Genomic DNA, 21910 nt, shown 5'->3' on the forward strand with positions numbered 1-21910 from the left:
GCAAGTTAACTGGTCTCCTACAATATAAAAAAACAGGGAAACTGGAACTTGGAAGGTTGTCATTATACTCACACACCCTTGGATAGTCCTTCTTAGTAACACATCTTGCTGAGCAGGTATCTTTACCTCTGCACAGTTCTGTCTCACCCTCTGCTCATAGGGAGCATCCAAGGAAAAAACAGCTACACCCCACATTTCAGCTGGCTGTTCAGAAAGCAAGAGCAGCAGTACAGAATATTTTTGAAGTGGACAATTTCCTCTCAAGGAGGATACCAGGTTATCTTTTATGTAACTCATATTTATGATTTTAAAATCGCTACTTCCAGCAAGAAGAATTCAGCTGGCACACCTGCTGCTTTCTCAGTGTAACATACCAGCACCTAACATTTACAGAGAAAACAGGATCGAGAAAAGAAGGGTTTAGGGATCCAGTGTTCCTAAGAAAAGTAAACCACTCTCTGACTCTTAATGTAATTTAGACACTCAAAGGGAAAAAATAATCAATCTCTTACATCTGTCCTTCAAGCAGGCATGTATGCACACAGCACTGAATTGCACAGAGGTGACAAGATCAGTCTAAAGAAGTGACAGCATAACTTGTTCTCCAGCCTAACGTTACATAGCAACATTTCAACAAGACAGTTTCCTAAATCCCCACTCTCTTGTCTTCGTCACAAGGGCACTGCTGGTGAAAACTTCCATGCATACTTGGAAACTACTTCCTAGAACCTTGCAGGTGTCACATGGAGAAATAACTCAGCAGCCATTACTGATGAGCTCCAAGATAGTTAAAAAGCAAACTTTCAAAAAATCAAGCAGCTGTGACAACCTAAAGTAGTGTAGAACATAATGTGGGTAGGAGAAAAACTGAGGCTAAGTTTGTTAGCAGATAAAACACAAAACTGGGAAAAGAATGGTTGAAAACTCAATTTTAATTAAGCCCATAAGTGGAAAAAACGACCCTGGAATAAAAAAATAAAAAATAGTCCAAGTATGCCAACTGAGTATACTTTGTCAAGTTATTTACAAACCTGAAGCCAGAATATCTTCCAGAGTTGCCATATGGGAACACAAGAAAGATTAGCTAACCAAGCCTTATTGGTATCACACATGAAATGAGACAAACGCACCTTACAGGATAAGCTGTCAGAGCCTTTACAATCCCTTGTGCTGAATTCTTACTCCTTGGGGTCTTAAGTCGTATGATATAGCTGAGGGCAAGCTTTCTGGATAAGAGGTCATTGTTGTAATTGATAAATACATAGGCAAAATAAATTCTCCTCATGCCTTCTAACTTGCAGTAGCCAAGAGAATGAGGCACACAGAAAAGCACGATCATACTAAGAACTAACAGAACAATCCTCCTCTTTTCTTTGTGTTGGAGACAACATCAGCACAACCAGTTCTGACTGACTGTGCTTGGTTAAAAGCCATCTTGCTAATATATCTGAGGAATATGTATCATATTTTAAAAAGAGAACAATTTCAGCACCTATAGATTTTACCAAGTTAATTCTCAGAATGACTTGGCTCACATTCTCACATGCAAATGAATTAGCTGTAGAAAAATAAACCTTTCTGTAAGTTTTCTGGCCATGTATTGCTGTTAATTAGTGCCAGCATAGACTCCTTTGCACAAGCTTCCTTCAGCAGAAGGGAAAAAATATGCCCAATTCCCCCTTAGCAAAGAAGAATGCACACTTTGACATGAAAGTACTGCTAGAAAACCCATCAATATTAAAAGGAAGCAAAAGCTGGGCATGGTATCTACTTAATAATCTGATGTTCTCTGCTAGCCATGAGGCAATTGTAACAGCCTTCCCTAACCATTTACTTGGTCGACTACTTACACAGTAGTCAGATCCCACTACAAAAACCGGAGATGAAAGACTTCTGCAGCTGCATTTATAAAGATGCCAGCAGATGCTGCTAGGTGCAGGTTCTTACATTTCAGAACTCTGTGACACTGAACAAAACACCATGAAAATGAGTCTTCCAGCTTGACTTGCAAGTGCAAGAAAAAGACAATGAACACACTTGCATTTGTAAATGTGTAGTAGAAATGTCATTCTTCACAAAAGATTTTGAGGTATTTTATCTATATAGCAATCTTTATTTCAAAATGGCATTTATTACAAAAATGTAAAAATCCAGCTAAACCAGAAACATTGAGATTATTTTCCTGGACTATCAACTCCAGGGAATGTTTTTCCTGTAGCCTTTCCCTCAAAATATTTTCCCTGCTTCCAGTCTGATTACAGGTGCAAATGTGCCTAAATGGCCTGGAGTAGATAAATATATTGAAAAAGACAAAAGCTTTGGAGCTAAATGCATGCAACAAGTTCTATCAGGAAGAAACCATTAAAAATAAACATAAATGTAGAGATAATGTGCAGGTAATCCAGGGACTTGCTCAGTCATCCTTGTCCTTCGCTCCATGTTTGAGGATGCGCGTGAATTCGATGTAGTTGAAGTTGCCCTTTTTGTCGATGGGGGCCTCTCTGTACAGCTCATCCACCTCTTCATCCGTGAACCTGTCTCCCATGGTGGTCAGCAGCTCCCGCAGGTAGTCTTCTTGGATGAACCCTGGAGCACAGTGTAGGAGGACAGAAGAGGAGTTCTTACATTTATCTGCTAATACATGGGTGATAATTTCTTTCTTTGAGTTCTTTCCCTCAATTAAAGATACCTACAGTCTTCATCTGCCAAATTAAAACAATACCATTAAACCCTATCACTAAAACCGTGAAGTAATTACAAGGATTCAATCAAATCAGGCATTTGAAATTAGTTTGAAAGGTTCCACTACTTCAAACAAAGACCATTATATGCTTTGCCTGTGGTGTTCCATAGAATGTAAAAATTTATCAGCATTCATATTCATATTCTTCCCAACAGCAGGGCTACACTTCCAATAGTACCAAGAACCTTCTAACTCAGTATTTTAAAAAACACCAAGGAGATGAGTTTACCTTGAGCATTCCTATTGAAAAACCACAAAAAAAAGGTCATGGAACTTGACTATTAACATTCAACAAGTGCATCAAACATGGGAAAGTTTAGAAAATTTCAAGTTGATCTTAAATCACCGGTAAAACTCAAGATTTACCAGACTGGTTGCAAAGAACATATTTTTGGCGTGGTTTATTAAAGACGTAGGCTTGTCTAACTGGTGATTGCTTTTATCATCACTCCTGTGAGTCACACAAGAATTTTTTGCATTCATTTTCTTCACCTTTTAGTGCACCTCAACAGAGGGAAGGTGGATACAAGCTGCTGACAGAAAAGTTCTTCATAAAAGCACAACAGCTTTGAAAACAGTGATTCCCCTCATAAAAGTGGCACCAAAGGTGAATTTTAAGTTGGGAATAAATTAAGACCCTGGTTCCTGATCAACATCTTTTATACTTTCTCCTGTCTTGAACAGAATGAACTGCCAGAAATTTGAAATTTCTACAGAGACTGAAAAGGCAAATTTAGCACAGGAGGATACAGTCATGATTTTCAGTTTGCAGAAATTAAAATTTTTAGAGTTAAAAGAACTGCTCACCGCTTATGTGAACACAAGCATTTGTTGTTACAGAATTAAGTAGAAGTAATACATGTACACTGTTGTTTCACCCACGTACCTGTTGCTTCTTCATCAAAACAAGCAAAAGCATTCCTGATCACATCCTCTGGGTCAGTGCCATTTAACTTCTCACCAAACATGGTGAGGAACATGGTGAAGTTGATGGGGCCCGGAGCCTCATTCATCATGGCATCCAGATATTCATCTGTTGGATTCTTTCCTACAAATAAAGGGATTCAGACTCGGTTTAGCTTTCAAACTGAACAAGTAATGTCAGTAGTGTTAATACAAGCTGAGACGCCTCTCATATCCCAAACTTAATATTTTGATTTTTGCAGCACAAATTTGCCTGGCAAGTATGAACAGAGAAAAGGGACATTACCAAGGGAGGCGAGCATGTCATGCAAGTCCTCTTTGTCAATGAAGCCATCCCTGTTCTGGTCAATCATGTTGAAGGCCTCCTTGAATTCCTGGATCTGCGACTGATCGAACATGGCAAACACGTTGGAAGTGGCGCGCTGAGGGCGCTTCTTGGTGGTCTTCGTCTTTGCTCTTTTGCTAGACATGGTGGCTGTTGGTTCTAAGGAGACAGAAATATGTCCAAGATTTAGCCTTATTAATCACATTGCAAGTCCCTGGGGTAGAGGAACATCAGGTTTCATGTTATCGGCATATACCTTGAAGTACACATTTATTTCAATATCTCCTGCTCTATTTTCCTTCAGACTTCACTTGCTGTGAAAGCATAAAGCCTTTGAGGACTGAGGGACCAGCACAGCAGGCCAACAGGAGGCTACATCAAAAAACCTAAATCAAATCATAGCTCTTGAAACTCACACAGTGCTTATGTTGCTGATTCAATACTCCACCTGCATCTCCCACAAATTAATACAACTACCTATTCAGGAATTTGGGAGGCACTGTTGACATAGAAAGATATGTGCTTCTAAACTAGCACAGTGGTTAAATAGATCAGACAGTATGCTAAACTAACATTTTGGAGGAGAAAAAAAAATGTATTTTAGGCTCTAAATAGCATTTTGTTAGACTAGCTACTGTTGAGAGAGAGAGAGCGCCGACTTGGTTCAGAAGTTGTACAGTGCTATTCCCTTACACAGTGGAACTACTACACAACACATGCAAATGCCAGCACACTCTTTTTAGAATGAATTAAAAGGCATGATAGGTACAAAAGTGTGAAGACTGTTTCTTTTAAGCTACCAACCCTCAGAAACATTTATATGTTTTTATAAATTTTAGCATATCACAGGTATACTAATGTTATTGTTTCCCTTGAAGCTGTCAAATGAAGAAATAAACATGGTAGGTTGTTATATATTATAACACTAGTACACTCAGGCTAGAAGTGAGGCTTTCAAATTAACTGCATCTCTTTATCTGGGAAGATACATGTAGTATTCCAACTAAATGTATGACAGCACAAACTGGAAAAGCTGAGTCATTCACTGAAAGGCAAACACAAAGTCCTCAAGACTGCTTTTGGAGCAGAAGTTAGACCCTTTTTAATGTTGTTTCCAATAGCCTCATAACCTCTGCTTGCATTAGCTAAAACTAAAGTGTAATCCATACTGCTAAAATCCTTCATAATGCTTAAAGTGTTATTCAAACCAGATGCCTTCCATCCTTGACTCTGAATTTTACAAGAAAGCACCTGTAGCAAGTGTGTCCTGAAATTAGAAAATTTAAGCTTCACCTGCAATTGCAAGAATATTCTGAAATTTACACTAAGTATTAATTTCATAACTTAGAAACAAATTATCTGGTCAGGATAGCAATGCTAATTGGAGTCATAGCACAGTTCTACCTGTTTCTCAGATAGTTTTCTCAAAGATAGAATATTTTCTGTTAAGACTCCTGAAAAGCAAGACTGAAGTCACTAACTGGGATTCATCCTTAAAAAAAAAAAGGGAGTAAAATTAAGCAAAGTAACTTCCTTATACAATCAACCCAACATGCAGACACAAAGCAGTTATTTTTGGGGGTTTTTTTTAACAAAAAGGAAAGACATTTTACCTTGCTTTGTATTAGATACCTGACAGGGTGTACCAAGCATCTGGATCATAAAAGGAAATTCCATGGTTACGTCCTTCTCAGTCTGTCCACACAGACAGCTACTGATGTCCCCTGCTAATTCCACACTTTTAAATCCTACGTGCATCCACAACGTTCTTCTGACGTACAAAACAAACCATTATGTCCCGAACTAAAAATAGCCCCTGCGCATCGCTTAACAACGCAGACGTTCTCTCCACTGCACTCAGTAACCACGAGCTACCCGAGATGTCTGGCCTCCACAACACTGCAACAAATAAACGTGAACTCTTGACTTCCAGATAGTTGTGTAGACAGCTGACAACAAAGGTAGTTTGCTTTCAAGCTGCAGCCAAGGTTTGTGCATAACTTTGGTGGTTTTCTTACCGCTGTAAAAACCCTCAGGCAAGCTCTCATTTAACTCAGGGCTATTGATTAGAAGTTCCACTACTCAAAATTGAGCCAAACACCATCTTTTAATCACTCTTCTCTGAAATAACACAGTTTTCAGGATATGGCTCATTCAAAGTAAACAAAAAGGTTTACTCTGCACATGCTGATGCCGACCAGATTGATTTTTGCCTTTTTACTTTCATATATCTCCATATTCTTTACATACATTTTTGCAGCTCCGTAGCTGCAAATTAATAGCTAGCATTTTACCTACTCTATTAGAAAGACAAAATGCATGCCCCAGCAGCTCTAAGGCCTCAAGGTTACATTCTTTGGGATTCCAGGTCAAAACGGCTTCCTAACTTTTCATAAAGTTTAGTTAAGATCTAAAGTGGGGGGGGGGGGGGGGCAGGAATGTTCAGAAAAGGGGAGAACCAGGGGCAAATTATCTCATCACCTCTAATTGGGGATTCTTGTCAGTGATGCTAATTTGCTGAACATATAAAATTGTATACACTTGTTACAGTATGCATCTTCAGCACTTTTTCATCCAGCGTTAAGGATCCTTATAAAGGTAATCCCTTTTTATCACCTAATTGTGTCTGGCTTGTAATTCTAGGATCAGTGAAAAGGCATAAGTGCTGCAAAGGCAGTGCTCCCAGCAAGCCACTACCTGCCATTCTCTCACCTACAATTCAATCCTAAGCAAGAGGAGGTAACAAAAGCAGGCTGTCAGCACATTCTTTTTAATTCTGTTGGCAAGACTGACCTATCAGAGTATATTTTACTAGAAAAACTGAAAAAAGTGCCAATGCTTGCATTACTATTTTCTAAGTTTCTCTGAACCAGACTTGGGAACTCCTCCAGTCCAAAAGAGCTGTCAGCCCAGCTACAGAGAAACATCAGATCTCACAGGACTGCAGTGCCCTTCAGCACAGGTTTGCTGCAGCTATGCCTGAAACACTGGTCTCAGCTCCGGGAATATCTGTTAGAAAAGAGGGTGGTACATTTTGGAACATGTTCAGAAAACCAAAGGCATCAATCCAGTTAGCCAAAGAGATCAATTTATGATTTAAAAGTTCCAGAAGTGTTTGCACTTTGTGTTACCCAACAGAAAGACCCACATCTATGCCAACACTTTTGTAATTGAAATAGGGTTAGTATAGGCTGGAAATGGAATTTCAGTAGATAAAAAGTGGGAATACTTCGCATTAGATAGTGCAAGTAATGACATGCAGGTTTACTCTCTGTTGTTTAATACTGTGCTGCACTGAATGGTCTGGGCCCTGTTTTGGAAGCTGTCCAAGAAACTTCAAATGCAAGACATTACCTGTGAGACACATAATAAGGTATTTCTTAAAGTACAACCTTTCTTTAGGAAGATTTTCACATATTAGAAGAACAATAAATAGGTATTAGTAGCACTGTGCTGCTTTGTGGTCCCTTCCTCTGGGAAAGTGCTAAACCCTTGGAGAAAAAAAAAAACCCAAGCAAATAAAAATTTTGAGTCATGCAGTAAGCTGTGAAAATTTACAGCCCACTAACAGTGGTGCAAGCTGGACCTGCTCAGGTGCAGTGACTAAAAGTTATGCTTTAGAAAACACTCCCATGTTTCAAAACTGTGAATATTGAAATAGCTGCAAAATCTGAAGAAAACCAAACTACCACACAATAAATCCCCAAACCCATAGCCAAGAAAGTCTCTACGTGAACTAAGATAGAACGTCAAACTCCAAAGTCAACCTCAAAGCTAAATCCCAAATTCTGTCCACATACTTAGCAGCTGCAGCATCACATACAGTCACACATCCATCACAATCTGGGTGGCAACAGGAAGAGATAAGAGCAAAATGCTCTCCAGCAGATCTGTGTCAAGGCTCAATAAAGAGCAGATTACACTTTATGAAAGCAAACTAGCAAAAACCAAACCCTATGCTGTCCCACCCAGTCTTAAAAGCCACTTTAACACAGTTCTCACTAATAAACTTCCCAAAACCCTTGTACAGGAATTACACTTGCCTCAAAATCCAGCGCCAGTGAATCAACACAGCCTGTCTGCAAAAGAGAAAACAAGGCTCAGAGGTGACCTTATCACTCTCACCACCTGAAAGTAGGGTGTAGCCAAACGGGGATCGGCCTCTTCTCCCAGTCAATAAGCGATAGGATGAGGACAGTCTGAAACTGTGCCAGGTTTAGGTTGGACATTAGTAAGAACTCCTTCACAGACAGGGTGATTAGACATTGGAATGGGCTGCCCAGGGAGGTGGTGGAGTCACCGTCCCTGGAGATGTTCAAGTGAAGGCCGGACATGGCACTCAGCGCCATGGTCCAGGTCCCATGGTGATCGGTCACAGTTGGACTCGATGATTTCGGAGATCTTTTCTAACCTAATTGATTCTGAGAGCCGGGGAACAATCGCACGCAGTCCCCTGTGCGACTCTGGTTGTTCCAAAACGTGAGCAGAAAGGGACAGACCCAGACCCGCTACCTCACCCTCTTCCGACCGCAGCAACTCCCAGCCCTGCCCCTCCCATGCTCCGACAAAGCCGAGCAAACACTCGCAGAGTGCTCGATGTGGCCGGGAGGCAGCCGAGCCCTTCCGACAGGGAGACAAACACATTTTCACACCAGTTCCCTGAAACGATGCACAGGGAGCTCGTCCCCGCGGGCACCGTCCCCGTGGGGTCGCGCCCTGCCCAGCTCACAGGGCGGGGTCGCGGGGCCCGGAGCCGGGGTCTCTCCTAGCTCCAGCCCGCAGGGCGGATCCCCGTCAAGACCAGCAGCACCGAGCTGAGGCCCGAGGGGAGCGGCGGGGGTCGACGCCGCAAGCAACCCTGGCTCTGCAAGCGACCCCCGGGCCGGCACCGCCCACCCGTCACAGGCGGCCGGCGCCAGACCCCGCGGGCAGCGGACGGAGCCCCCGACTCACCTGGCGGTGGGATACGGCACCGGCGGGGAGCGGCTGGAGCGACACTTCCGGAGAGCGGAGCGGCCACCGCCCCGCCGGGCAGGAAGGAAGCTGTGGGCGAGACCATCCGCGCAGGAGGGGAAGGTGGCGGCTTGGCTTGTCGCTTCGGCGGCCGGGCGCCACAAGCCGTGTCAGGGAGAGGACCCGCAGGAGCCCGCGTGATTCGCGTTCTTTCTCTGGAGTCTCTGCCTTCCTTGAAAGAGAAAGCCAGAGCCACGAGCTCAGCCCCTCCGCCCTGTGTGTATGTCCTCCCCCCTCCCCCGGCGACGCGTTGGTGCAGCGCGGTGTGGTCACCACATTCCACGGGCGAGGGGCGGAGGGAGTCGCGCGCCTGCCCTTGTAAGGCAACGGCGGGAGTTTCCTGCTCGCGCCGGTGGGCGGGGCCTTGCCACTCGCCCCGCCCCGCTCCGGCTCGGGGCTGGCCGGGGGTTCTGTGGGGTGTGTGGGGGGAGCGGGGGGAGCCGGGAACACAGAGCCACCGAGCCGCCGGGTGGGTCAGGCCGGGCGGGAGCTCAGGGACCGCCATCTGGTGCAGCCTCTCCGCTCCAGCACGCGGCACAGGGTTGCATCCAGACGGTTCTTGAACATCCTCAGTGACGGAGACGCCACACCCTGTCTGGGCTGCCTGTTTCAGTGCGTGGTCACCCACAGAGTACAGAAGTTCCTCCTCATGTTCAGGTGGCACTTCTTGGGCAGCTTACTCCTTCGCACCACGGAGAATAGCCTGGCTCCATCCTCTTGACCCTCCCTTCAAATACTTAGGTTTTTTAAAAGGTCCCCTCTCAGTCATCTGGAGGCTGAACGGGCCCAACTCCCTCAGCCTTTGCTCCTGGAGGTGCTCTAGTCCCTTGGTTGACTTTGCAGCTCTAGACAGCCCAACACATGGTGTGGCACTGCCCCGCACGCTCAGCAGCTGCTGCTGTGTCTGGAAGATTCACAGAAGATCACAGATTATCCTGACTTGGAAGGGACCTACAGGGATCATAAAAGTCCAGCTCCTGGCCCTGCACAAGACACCCTGAGGATCACACCTTGTGCCTGGGAGCATTATCCAAACACTCCTTGAACTCTCTCAGGCTTGGTGCTGTGACCATTTCCCTGGGGAGGCTGTTCCAGTTCCCAACCATCCTCTGGAAGAAGATGTTTTCCCTAGTAAATTATACTGGTTTTAAGCTGAGATGAAGAGGAATATGGGATGAACAGAAACACCACCCAAAAACAGTGACCACACATCAAAGATCCAAACAGTATCATATAACAAATAGATATCACAACCACTACCTACGTGGCCTTATTTATAATATTTTGCTTCTGGTTCTACTTAATTTTTACAGACTTTTTCAACTGTATATGAAGTCACATAGTCTGTGAAAGCAGTAGGAGATTAGCCTTATTTCTGACTTTTTTTTTGAGGGAAATGAAGTTAACTGAGTGTCCGGGAGATGTGGCCCCTGCCATGGGCTCCCCTGGCAGAGAGTACAACTCTGGGGGAACATCTTCTCTGCTCAGCACCTGCAGAGTCAAAACAAGCCTTTTGCAGTTTTCCCTGTCCCTGCTACTGCTGGCAGTATTTTTTACCTATAGGTAATTGTGGTGGTTGCTGTCACATCTCCCACCTTTCCCTGGGCACTGGCAGGATGCTGCAGGCTGCCCGCTTGGGATGAGCCTGTTTTGTCGTAACAGGCAGCTCCTGACCCTGGAGACATGAGTTCCTGCTGTAGAGTAGCTCCTACATGGACGCTGAGACAGGCTTTCGTCTCTTCATCCAGAAGTGGGTCATTCCTCATGCTGCGTACAAAGAACGTCTTTGTTTCTGATGTTTCTAGAGTCCACTGCTTCCACAGATGGAGTCAGTGGCAAAATTGATTTGTAATTTATCCAAGTTAGCTTTGATATAAGCAGAAATCAGAATATTTGTCTATTCAAAGGTATTTTTATCCAACAATTAAATAAATAATACAATGACAATTATTTTCTAATGTTTTCGCTTATGTGAAATTGGAAAAACGGAAATAACAAGCAAAACCTAAAATGTCAGTAAAGGAATATGTAGGAAGACCTGTCAGAATAATCCTTCATACTTGGGATCTGTGTATGGAGAATCCTGGATATGAGCAGCTGTTGGGTTTAATATTTAACATAATGAGTAATACTTAATGTATTGACTAACCATAGAGGACTTTGGCCTACACTTTAAATCACCATAGTTGATTAACCTTTTACAATTTTTTTTCTGAATAATTTCTTAATGGGAAAAGATGAGCAAGGTTTTATTTTAAGAAGTAGGGAGAAACTGACTCAGTAGAATTCAGGAATCTTTGAGAAATACAGCAGTAATACTGGCTCATGAAGAGCAGTCCTGTTTCTAGAAAAAAATAATTAACCAGTTGCAAAAAAACCCATTATTTATTTGTAGCATTCTTCTCATTAAACCTCTTTTTACTGTATAAAAGTGCCATGAGTTCACTTTAAAGATGGTGAAATTGAAACACAGGTGAGCTAGACTAGTATAAATGCTAAAGATGAGGTTTGGGAATGTGAAGGGATTGTCAGTAAGTTAGGTAGTTGTGGAGTCTACTTCCGATGGGATTTGGAAGTTTGCACTATGAGCTTCCAGTCTTTGCACATCTAAGTAATTCTAGAATCTGCCTTAAAGTGACTTACCTGCTGCTTCCTCAGAGGTCCCTAAAGAGAGAAGTATTGCAAGGCTGCTTTTAAACTCAGTCTTGACTATACCTAGACTTAGGCTAATCCTTCTGGGTTAGTGACTCCTTTGTTTGTGGGCATAGTCTCACTGCAATAAATAAAGTATTAGTGGAGCTACCAGGCTCCTCTCTTGCCTGGCAGGCATTCTGCCCAGCTCTGTGGTGGCGTGTCTGAGGAGGGATTAGTCATTCTGGGCTCTCCTGGTCTCTGGCATCTCTGCATTTTGCATCTTCCATGTCTTTTCCTGCTCTGTCATTCTAAGGCTCTCCACTGCTGTGTTCTATACACTGCTTGAGAACTTCTCAGTCTCAACACTTTACTCTCTGTGTGTAGATTGTTATTTCCCACATATATGGAATGCAATTTCTCTCCATGGAAATGATAATAAAGTAATTTAGGCTGGCAGGGGCAGCCTAAAATGAGTTAGATCAATGTACCAAGAAGAGTTTGCAGCCACCAAAATCCTGGCCGTGGGGATATAAAGAGCCATGATGTCACACCTGTTCATTAGTGTGTCTCCTCTGTGAAGATGCATTTTACTGGGAGAAGGATCCTTTAGTGAACCGCATACTTAATTAAGTTAATGTGTCATACAAATCCCCAGAGAATTCACTGGGACCTAGGGTGTTCAAAGAATAAAAGCAAAGCATCATACTCAAATAAAATTATTTACCTTCTATAACCATAAGTAATAATTAGCAATTCATCTAATGCTTTTCAAATAATCAAAAATTATTTGTTTTTTCCAAAAAGTGAAATTATTACCAAAGTAATTAAACAGTGAATTTCCAGCTTATTTCGGCATGTGGAAAGCGGGTACCGCATCATGGTCTTGGTGGTGCCCTTCATAAGGCATTCCTGGGGTTGGAATTTGTCTCTCTGCTTCACTAACGTGTCACTAACGTGAATATGTGCCTATAAAGAAGAGGTGCTGTTACTTGCACCTGCACCGGACCCCGACAGCCTCCTGCTTACAGGTTCTGGGGAGACTGAGGATGATTCACTCACCTCGATTTCGGATTCTCACCTTGACCTGGACAAGCTTGTGTCGCTGCACAGCGCTTGGAGCCCGCAGCCGGTCCCGTTCCGGCTGCCACCAGCAAGGGGAGCTCCGCATTTGGGTAGACCCGAGAGACAGCCCGGCTCCGCTATCGCCACGGACAGGAAAGGGGAGACACTGTGAAGTGGCATCAAATCGGTGTGGGGCTAAGTGCTGCTGTAGGCTCCGGAAGGAAGGGGAAAGACCCGATAAGTGCCGCGAGCTCTGGGGGGACGCTTGGGGCACTTTTGAGTTCCGCAAATCATAGAATAGAATTACTGAATTGTAGGGTGATTTGGGTTGGAAGGCACCCTGGGCAGGGACACCTCCTGCTAGATCAGCTTGCTCAAACCCCAGTACAGCCTGGCTTTGATCCCTGGCAGGGATGGGGCATCCACAAATTCTCTGGGCAGCCTGTTCCAGTGCCTCACCACCCCCACAGGAAAGAATTTATCCTAATATCTACTTATTATCTGCCCTTTTTCAGTTTGAAGCCATCTCCCCTTGTCCTATCACCACATGCCCATGCAAAAAATTCCTCTCCAGCTCTCTGTTCCCTCTCTAGGAGCTGGAAAGCTGCTGTAAGTTGTCCCCAAAGCCTTCTCCAAGCTGAACAGTTCCAACTCTCTCAGCCTGTCTTCAAAGGAGAGGTGTTCCAGTCCTGAGATAATTTTCTGGGAACCTCTGGATCTGCCCCAGCATCTGCCCCTTGCCTTTCCTGCGCTGAGGTCTGTAGAGCATTGCCAGTATCAAGCATCTGCCTGCCTTTACCACGGGAAATTTCTTGGTATTTTACAAAGTGAGGGCCTGCCTTGTTATAGCTGCCCCTCTTTGCTCCACTTCGCTGCTTTTTCCCAGTCATTGGAAACTTTAGAGATGTGTCCCCAAGCTCTGGTTGCTTCAGAGGCTTTCCTGTGAGCTGGGTGTATCACAGCTGTTAAAACTTTATGAAACCTGACATTGCAATTTTACATGTACCAAAACCAGAGAGACTGCTCAGGGTTTCATCACATGTAAAACTGCAGTGTCAGGTTTCATAAAGTTTTAACAGCTGTGAAACACCCAGCTCACAGGAAAGCCTCTGAAGCAACCAGAGCTTGGGGACACTTCTCTGAAGTTTCCAATGACTGGGAAAAAGCAATTAACAGCAGTGAAGCAGAGAATCCATTTTATGGAAAGCTCAAATATTATTTTTCCAAGATGGAAAGCATTCTGTTCCAATCACAGTTACAAATGCAGTAATAGATACAGCATCATAGTGATCAGCAACACCTATGGCAAATATGTTTTCCTTTTGTATAACAAAATTGTTCTCTCCTTGTTTGCAGCAGAGAAACATTCTGTGTGAGTGTGAAGAGCCAGAGCTGACCTACCACTTGAGCAAGGTTTGAAAATCTTCCTCTGGATCTAGGCTGAATTTAGGAGAAATTTTTGAATAAATATGAATTAAATAAAATATACAAGTGGAAAGTATATGAAAATATATTAAAACAAATATTCTAAAGTAGGTCAAGAGCTGGAAAAGAAAAACAGTCCTTCAAACCTGGAAGGCAGTAGAGAATTCATAGCTAATGAGCCCTTTTTGGTGAAAATTGATGAAATGAGCTCAGGACAGCAGTGAAAAAACAAACAAATTGCAATAGAAAAATGAGTTAATTAGCACAAGAAGTTAAACTGAGCTTCACAAAGCTCTGATACGCCTTCCTTCTCTAGCCGTGCTTCCTGGTTCAAATATGCCTGGATAGCCCACAAGAACATGGTAATTTTGATGTTAATGTTTGGAACATGTTTACTCCTTTGTGTAGCAAAGGAAAAGTAATGAGGACTGCAAAAAATCAATGAAAGGCATAAATGCTTTTAAAATCAAATATTTATAATTTTTCCTATCTACATGCCTTTCCCATTAAATGAGCATTATCTAACTGGTCTCAGACACCCAGTACTCCATTGACTCCCTTTTGCCAGTTATGGAAGGATGTATGATTTTATTCTGTTGATGAGCCAGGAAGGCAGCTCAAAAACCCTTGTTCAGAGAGAAAGTTTTTGTGCTTTTTAAAATGAAATTTCACTTTTGAAAGAAAAGTATTAAGACTCTGGCCATTTTACACATTAAAGCAGCCTTGAGACCAAAAACCAGACAGTAATGTGAAATGGCATATGTAACTTGACTCAACTTCTTCATCTGGGAATAAGGGAGAGGAAAATCATTTTCCACATGCTCCACCCAAAACTATAATTTGACCCACAGCTTTGTGGTAATAGTGAAAATTAGCTGATTGCAAAAGATAGGGGAAATTGGGAGGAAAAAAAAAAAGTAGTTTTCAGTCCCTCTAGATACTCCCATTTTAAAGGTAGACTCCTTGTGTCTCATATTGCAGAATAGCTGCTGACAGTTCATGCTCCCCTGTGGCTGCACCCCAGAAAGGATTCCTTGGGGTATCTGACAGATGTAATAAAATCCACCCCCCCCCCCCTCCCCCCCCCCCCCCCCCATTTTCCTCCCCTTGTAACAATTTCAAGGAAGGAAAAGGACAAGCTCCCACTTTTCTGACTGGAAGTTCTATAGCCCTTATCCAGCCAGCTCTCCTCCCACCAGATCATGCTTGTCCAGCTCTCCCTGCTTTCTCTGGAGCTGCTGTAGGGGGGAACAGGGGACCCTGGTTTCCTTGCTGCAGGTTTGGTTTCCCATGCTCCTGCACCCTCCTGGAAGGTTACCCCCTTGCTAGGACAGAAAGCCCATGAACAGGGCCAGACACTGCTCACTTTAGCTTTTTCAGCAACCAGGCTTCTTCCTCTCTTCATGAGCAACCCAACAGCAAAAGAAAGCCTAATTGCTCCACCAGGAATTTCTGGAGATGATCAGCAGCTGTTTTTAAGCCGCCAGCAGTCGTGCAGCTGCACTTGTTTGTGAGTCCCTGCTGGCATGAGCAGAAGGAAGGGACAGATTCCCTCTATTTACCCTGCCAGCTTCTGTAACAGCCTCTGGAGACCCCTAATGAAACAGTAAGAATTTACAGATGAGTAAGCAGGAAATCAGCCCTTCTTTAGGAAACCAATAATACATTTTTTCAGGATTGTACTCAAACATGCTCCCAGACACTGGCCGAGGATTCAGCTGTCCGCCCACCATGCATGTCGGAGCAGCACACACCCTTCCCCTCCAAAACCTGAAACACAGGACTTTTTCATTCATAGGAAATATCAAGTACTATGGTATACTTAATAAGGTAACATTATTTTGTACAAGCAAAATGAGAGAAATCAGATATCAGCAAAAAAAAAAATTCCATAGTGTGTTTTCTTTCAATTACTCTTTTAACTTGCAGAATTAATGACAAATACATGTATTAAAAGTTTCAAGGTGTTTCTGGCTGATTTGGTGAAAATTGTTTCTCCATCATATGTAAAAAAAGTACAGTAAAATACTAGTAAACTATTTTAAAATTATGTGTTTCTGTCCCAATTTTTTGCCATTTCCCCCCACTGTGGAAATCACAAGGATTTTCCACAAAATTCCATTGGAACCTGGAGCTTTCAAGAAGTTCAGCCTCTACAAGCTAACTATACTAAAACTTTAATTCATGAAATGACAGAATGTGAAAATGTGCTTCAACTATTCAGGGTGATCTCTCTAAGGTAGCTGACTTCAGTTTTCTTTGGGCTTTTGCCAGAGGAAAACTGATGTTTAAATAAATGGGTTTTTTGCTACGGAAGTGTGGCTAGACTTCAAAGAACTGCTGAACTGATAAATGGACATCAGACAGGCTCCTTTTGGACCATCTCATAGAAAATAAGACCCGTCTAGTAATCAAATGCTTCCCCTCCTGTTTTGCATGTGGCTAGAAATAGTAAACAAAGATATGCCTCATATATTTTGCTGTGCACATTTAGTCCTTGGGTTGGTATCAGCTTTTTAAGACAATCACATGAACTCCAGGCTCCACATGCTTTTAACTTTATCTAATAACTCTGAATGTTGTGGGTCCATATCTCTGTTCAAAGTATTCCTACAAAGATTATACTGTTATCTATAGGAATGTTTCTAATTAATCCAAAGTGTGGGTGTCTGTAGAGAAGATAATTCTAGAGGCTATCTCCCTTGCACTGTTTTTGTCTTGCTGAAGATTAGGAATCATGTCTGTTGGTGTTAGCAGTGTCATGGGCCATGCAGAGCAGCACCTCTTGTGATAAAGAGATTGTACTGCCAATATGCTGGCAGGCATTTTAGGATCCTGTGCTGTGTGTGCCCGCTGCTGAGGAGTGCAGACCTCTCTGTTTTCTGAACAACTCATCTAGCCCATTTTAACACACAGAGGATGGATGCTGGAGGAACCATGACTACAAGCAGTTCAGAAGCAGAGAATGCCTGGACAAAAGAGACTTTTCTGCTCCACTGTCAGCTTCTTACCAGCAACAGTGAGATCAGCTAGTAGGAACACATGTTGACAAGGATTTTATAATACATTTTTCAGAACAATTTAAAGACCCATGGAAAAATAAAACTCAAGACGCTGATATCACTGTGTCTTCTTGAACAGGAGCAGCTAATGTTAATCACAGGATTATTTGTATTTGAGGATACTAGAACTAAAGACATTCTGTGACAAAAGTGTGGAATTATTAATGCCAGATCCCAAGCAGGTTTCAAATGCCACATCCCAAGCAGGTTTCAAATGGCTGCTACATTTACAAGGTGAGCAGGAGAAACCTGGGCAAAGCTTGAGGGCAGTAGCTTTCCAGTTATTGCAGAGACTTAAGTTGCAACATCTTCCTTAAACAGCCAAGGCAATACTGGCACTTCATTGTGGTGGTACCTGCCCTACTGAGCAAACTCTGAGAGAAACCATTTTCAAACCAAGACATAGGCATGCAGCAGCAAAAGTGATCATGACTCAAAAACTTTAAATACCAAATAGTTTGCAAGTGTGTTTTGGAAACAGGTCTCTATTCATTGTACTACAGGAAAAGTACAAGCCAGTTACAAAAGAAAATACAAAGGCAATTATGCGTCAGGATTTTAACGTTTGGAAATTTGTCTCAGATGACTGGAGTCTGAAACACATTTCCAGAACTGTATTCTCAGGCCAGTCTTGGACATAATTGGTTCTTCCCTTCAATCTTACAACAAGGTTGTATCCCCTTGTTGCTCCACCTCCATGGGCAGACAGAAAAGCCAGGGATCACAGAGTACAAAAAGGCAAGGGAGAGTATAACCCCTCCTGTGCTCAGACTGATGCAAGTGCCAGACCATTCCTTGAGACTATTCAGATTTGTTAGCCCTCCATCTGCTTGCCCAAGTTGGAACAATCATGAATGAACCTTTAGCTTCCCGTGAACTTTAAGTCCACCATGATTTAAAGGTAGCTGTTAATTAAGTGTATGTGCAGCTCATCCAGTGAGTGCAGTTCCGAAACACCCTGAGTACTACATCTGGAACAGTAATGCCCTGATATGCAGGTCTTTCTTCCTTTAATTTTTTTGGGATTCTCAAATATGTTTTTCCCAGGCTATTGCTTTTCCTAAGTAAAATTATTTGAATTGCAAAATTGATTTGTTATTACAAACTTGTTTTAAGAACTTGTGCGGAGAAGGGATTGAAACTAGAGAGATTTGTGAATTGTACAGTTGGTTTCAGCTCATTACTCTAAAATTATTTTCAGTTATATAATATTATGCTTGTATCTGACACCTAGAAAGAAAAACTAAAAACAAATAAAGCATTACCATGTTTGCTAGAGATTGTGAATATCAATATTGCTTTCAGCAGTTTTCACTGATCTATGCAAATAACCATGTGGTTGATTAGCTAGTCTGAGCTTGCATGCAGAATACTGAACTATGATCCATTAGTTGTATGCATAATTCAGAGATGCAGTGCTCAGAAAATTAATGTTCTTCAGCAATTTTAGTGAACAGATAGAAATTATAAAATGCCTGGTTTTGCAACAGCTCTGCATTTTCACAGTGTGCAATATCTGTCCAGCTCAGTGCTTTCAGTGTTGAATAAGGCAAATACAGATTGCCTGTCTCTAGCCTTGTCGAATGTTATCAGTGGCTTTTCCTTGCCACTGTCCAGTGTGAAGATGATAATCATCTTTCATGTGGGTCATTTAACTTCTGAAACCAGCTTCATGTGCAGCTCTTTCAGAACTTTAAGAAAGATAATTTCCTTCTTCTGAGGCCCACATCCTTTATCTGGACATGCAGCTAAAGATTTAACCATGTTTCTGGACATCATATTTGTGATCATAACAAATGTTTGTAGCTCTGTAAGCCCTCATGACAATCTAGCAGTGATGTAGCACTAACCCTTCCATGAGGTATGTCCAGAGATCATCCAGATGTCAAGGTTTGCCTTCTTAGGAAAAACCCCCTCTTTGGTGACAGCCCACAACTGACTGCAGGGAAACCAGTTCTCCTCAGCAGCTTTCACCAGCTGCATTCCTTCAATGCTGCCAGCCCACTGACTTGACCTCTGCCCCGATTTTCCAGGGTTAGACAAAGGTTGAGAAGCAGGATGTGGGAACATAAGGATGGGAGATGGAAAATTGAGCAAGTAGGTTGCAATGTCAAAATACCTTTTAAATCATCTTTAGAGCCTGTCACTGTCAAAAATCAGCCCTTGAATTGAAGGAAAACTTTGCAACCACAGTTAGACACTGGAAACTTGTGCAATGGAGCAAAAAAATTTTGCTTTGTGTCATTGATGAACTAGTGACTTCAGGGCTGGGTCTGATGCTAACAGTTCTGAAACAATAAAGAGAATAGTAAAATACAGCTGAAACTGCATTGCTTAAACTGCAGAGATTTTAAAAACAAATCTGTCATCACATCTCCAAATGGTCTGCTCCACAACTTTCAGAGTGCTGACAGACAACCTGTGGGCATTGGAGTATCTGGAGGAGCTTAAACACTAGATTATAGAGCCACAAACGTGTCACAGTTTCTTAAAAGGAAAAATGAAAAGTCAAAGTAGGATTCTGGAGGAGAGGCTCCAGGTTTGTGAGGATGTATGGATGATACTCCTGTCTCTCAGCTGTTAAACAAGGCAAGGGCTAGCACAGGTTGCCCAGGGAGGTTGTGCGCTCTCCACCGCTGGAGGTTTTGAAGACCCAACTCAACAAAGCTGTGAACAGTCTCACAGTTGGCCCTGCTTTCAATTAGAGGGTCAACAAGAGACCACCTCCCTCCCAACCTCAATTATTTTGTGATTTTTGTGATTCTCATTGTAGATCCAAATTGCCTTTTAGATGTGCTGTCTGTTGATTGTAAGTACGAGAAATTGTTAGCTGGACTAGCAGTATGAAAATGGAAATGTAAAACAGTATGCAAATTTCTGCAAATGAAAGGCTGTTTAGACAGAAATAATTGCAAATAGAGTGATGACAGTAAAATGATGGGACACTTGTTCTCTGTCACCAGCAATCCAATCAGTGAAAATATATAGCCAGTTTCTGAAGTCTTTCACTTGTGCAGAGGCTTAATTGCTTAATCATTTTCCTAGAGGGATTTCTCCTGCTTAAGATCAATAATGACTTTCTTGTCAACTGAAAATTTTTCCAAGTGCATAAATGCAAACCAATTAAATTAATAATCCCTCTTTTATTTTACTTCAGACATACCAACCAGAGTAGCTGAAAAGGTTGGTCTTATACTGCTGCACACAATGTAGACTCATTGGAATGAAGTGTGGCTATAAATCACAACTAAAGTACAACTAGATTTAGAAATTCTACTAGTTGCATTGTTTGAAATAGTAATTCCCCATGGTGTAAAGAAAATTTAGAAATTGAAGCTTTGTACAGCCAAGGAAGATCCTTTGAAGAGCAAAAGACTCTTGGAAAAGAGAAGAAAAAGAGAAGAAATGAATGGAAGAACACAGAACAACAAGACCAAAAGTTATATAAAAGAGAAGAAAGATGAATCAAAACCTTCTGATTCTTATGCCATGGGTACCATGCAGCTGTGGTGGTTACAGACTGGGAAAATCTCCAAGATTCCTATGGTTTATAAAGGGGGCAGTACCAAATAACCAAGCTGGCCAGCAAAATGGGGGGGGGGAGGGTGTTTTGCCACAAACATTGGGTGAAGGTTTTCCTTGGAAACCAGAAAAGAACAGGAATTTAATCACACTCTCAAGGTTTTTTTTGGGATCGGTTTTTTGTTTGTTTGTTTGGTTGTTGTTGTTGTTGTTGTTTTGTTTTTTGGTTTTTTTTCATTTGGAGGATATTTTTGTCTCAACCTACTCTCAATGCTTGACAATTATTGATTTATAACAGCCTCCAGCAGGTTTTTCCAGTTCACATTTACTTAATACTTCAGAAGAGCCAGTGGCTGCAAGAACAGGACCCACTGGCATGAAGAAAAGCAGTTTTTCCTTTTGCAAACCATTATATTGAAGATGGGTTTCTGTTACGATTCCACACAAAATTCTTTGTCTGTTAGACAGATCTTTGATGGCTTTGAAGAAAGGACTATTTGTTTAAAATAAATTTAATTTTTATTTGCAATTTCCCTGCCTTTTTTCTCAATATGGTAAGAAAATAATTTGTTAGGGGGCAAAACCAGGAACTTTTAAAAAAAATATTCATCACATGGCTAAAAAACTCAATTAAACAAACAGCTCTTCTTTCAAACAGAAAGGGATCCAATTTAAAATATATAAGGAAAGACAGTTCAGCTGAGATGGCCGTGACAGGTATTACATAGAAAAGTTGTGACACAAGAAAATTAGATCTGATGAAAAATGCAAGGTTATAAGTAACAGTTAAATAAACTAGTGTTTAAAATATAAAACAACTGCAAGCTATGAATACAGTATCTTAATTCCTGTGAGAGCACATCAGCATCTGGAAGATTTTTGACAAATTACTTTAGACAGGAAGCTTGAATCTTGTAGCTCTCCAGCTCCCCCAGCTCTGCTATAATTTATGCAAAGCAACAGCAATCATCACCAGAGTCAGGAGAAAAAAGAGCAAGAGAATCTTTTCCCCACGTGATTTGCATATTCTGAATAAACTTCTGTTACATATGCCTGTCAGATTTACAAGCGCATATAAAATCTTTGTGCAGTTTAAACAGAGATCAAGTAGTGACAAAGTATGGAAGAGATTCAAAGTAGCTGGTGTGAAACAGTACAAAGATTTTTAACAGAAGGATTTTTAGGTCAACTGGGCAATGA

The 21910-nt window shown here is 42.1% G+C and overlaps 1 protein-coding gene across 4 annotated transcripts; it reads right to left on the bottom strand.

The window, feature by feature from the left end:
• Positions 1-2092: 2092 nt before the first annotated feature.
• LOC132333532 (myosin regulatory light chain 2, smooth muscle minor isoform) lies at positions 2093-9099 on the bottom strand. 4 transcript variants are annotated; one of them, XM_059858755.1, is made up of 5 exons: positions 8946-9074; positions 8036-8071; positions 3954-4151; positions 3630-3791; positions 2093-2586 (listed from the first exon to the last, which is right to left on the bottom strand). In XM_059858755.1, the coding sequence occupies exons 3-5, from the start codon at positions 4135-4137 to the stop codon at positions 2414-2416; spliced, it is 519 nt and encodes a 172-aa protein (XP_059714738.1). In that variant the 5' UTR covers positions 4138-4151; positions 8036-8071; positions 8946-9074; the 3' UTR covers positions 2093-2413. The 4 variants fall into 4 exon arrangements, with proteins under 4 accessions (XP_059714738.1, XP_059714746.1, XP_059714729.1 ...); XM_059858763.1 differs by having other exon boundaries at positions 8036-8067; positions 8946-9035; XM_059858746.1 differs by lacking the exon at positions 8036-8071 and having other exon boundaries at positions 8946-9099.
• Positions 9100-21910: the final 12811 nt, after the last annotated feature.

Source organism: Haemorhous mexicanus, chromosome 1 (assembly GCF_027477595.1).
Source record: "Haemorhous mexicanus isolate bHaeMex1 chromosome 1, bHaeMex1.pri, whole genome shotgun sequence".
NCBI lineage: Eukaryota > Metazoa > Chordata > Aves > Passeriformes > Fringillidae > Haemorhous > Haemorhous mexicanus.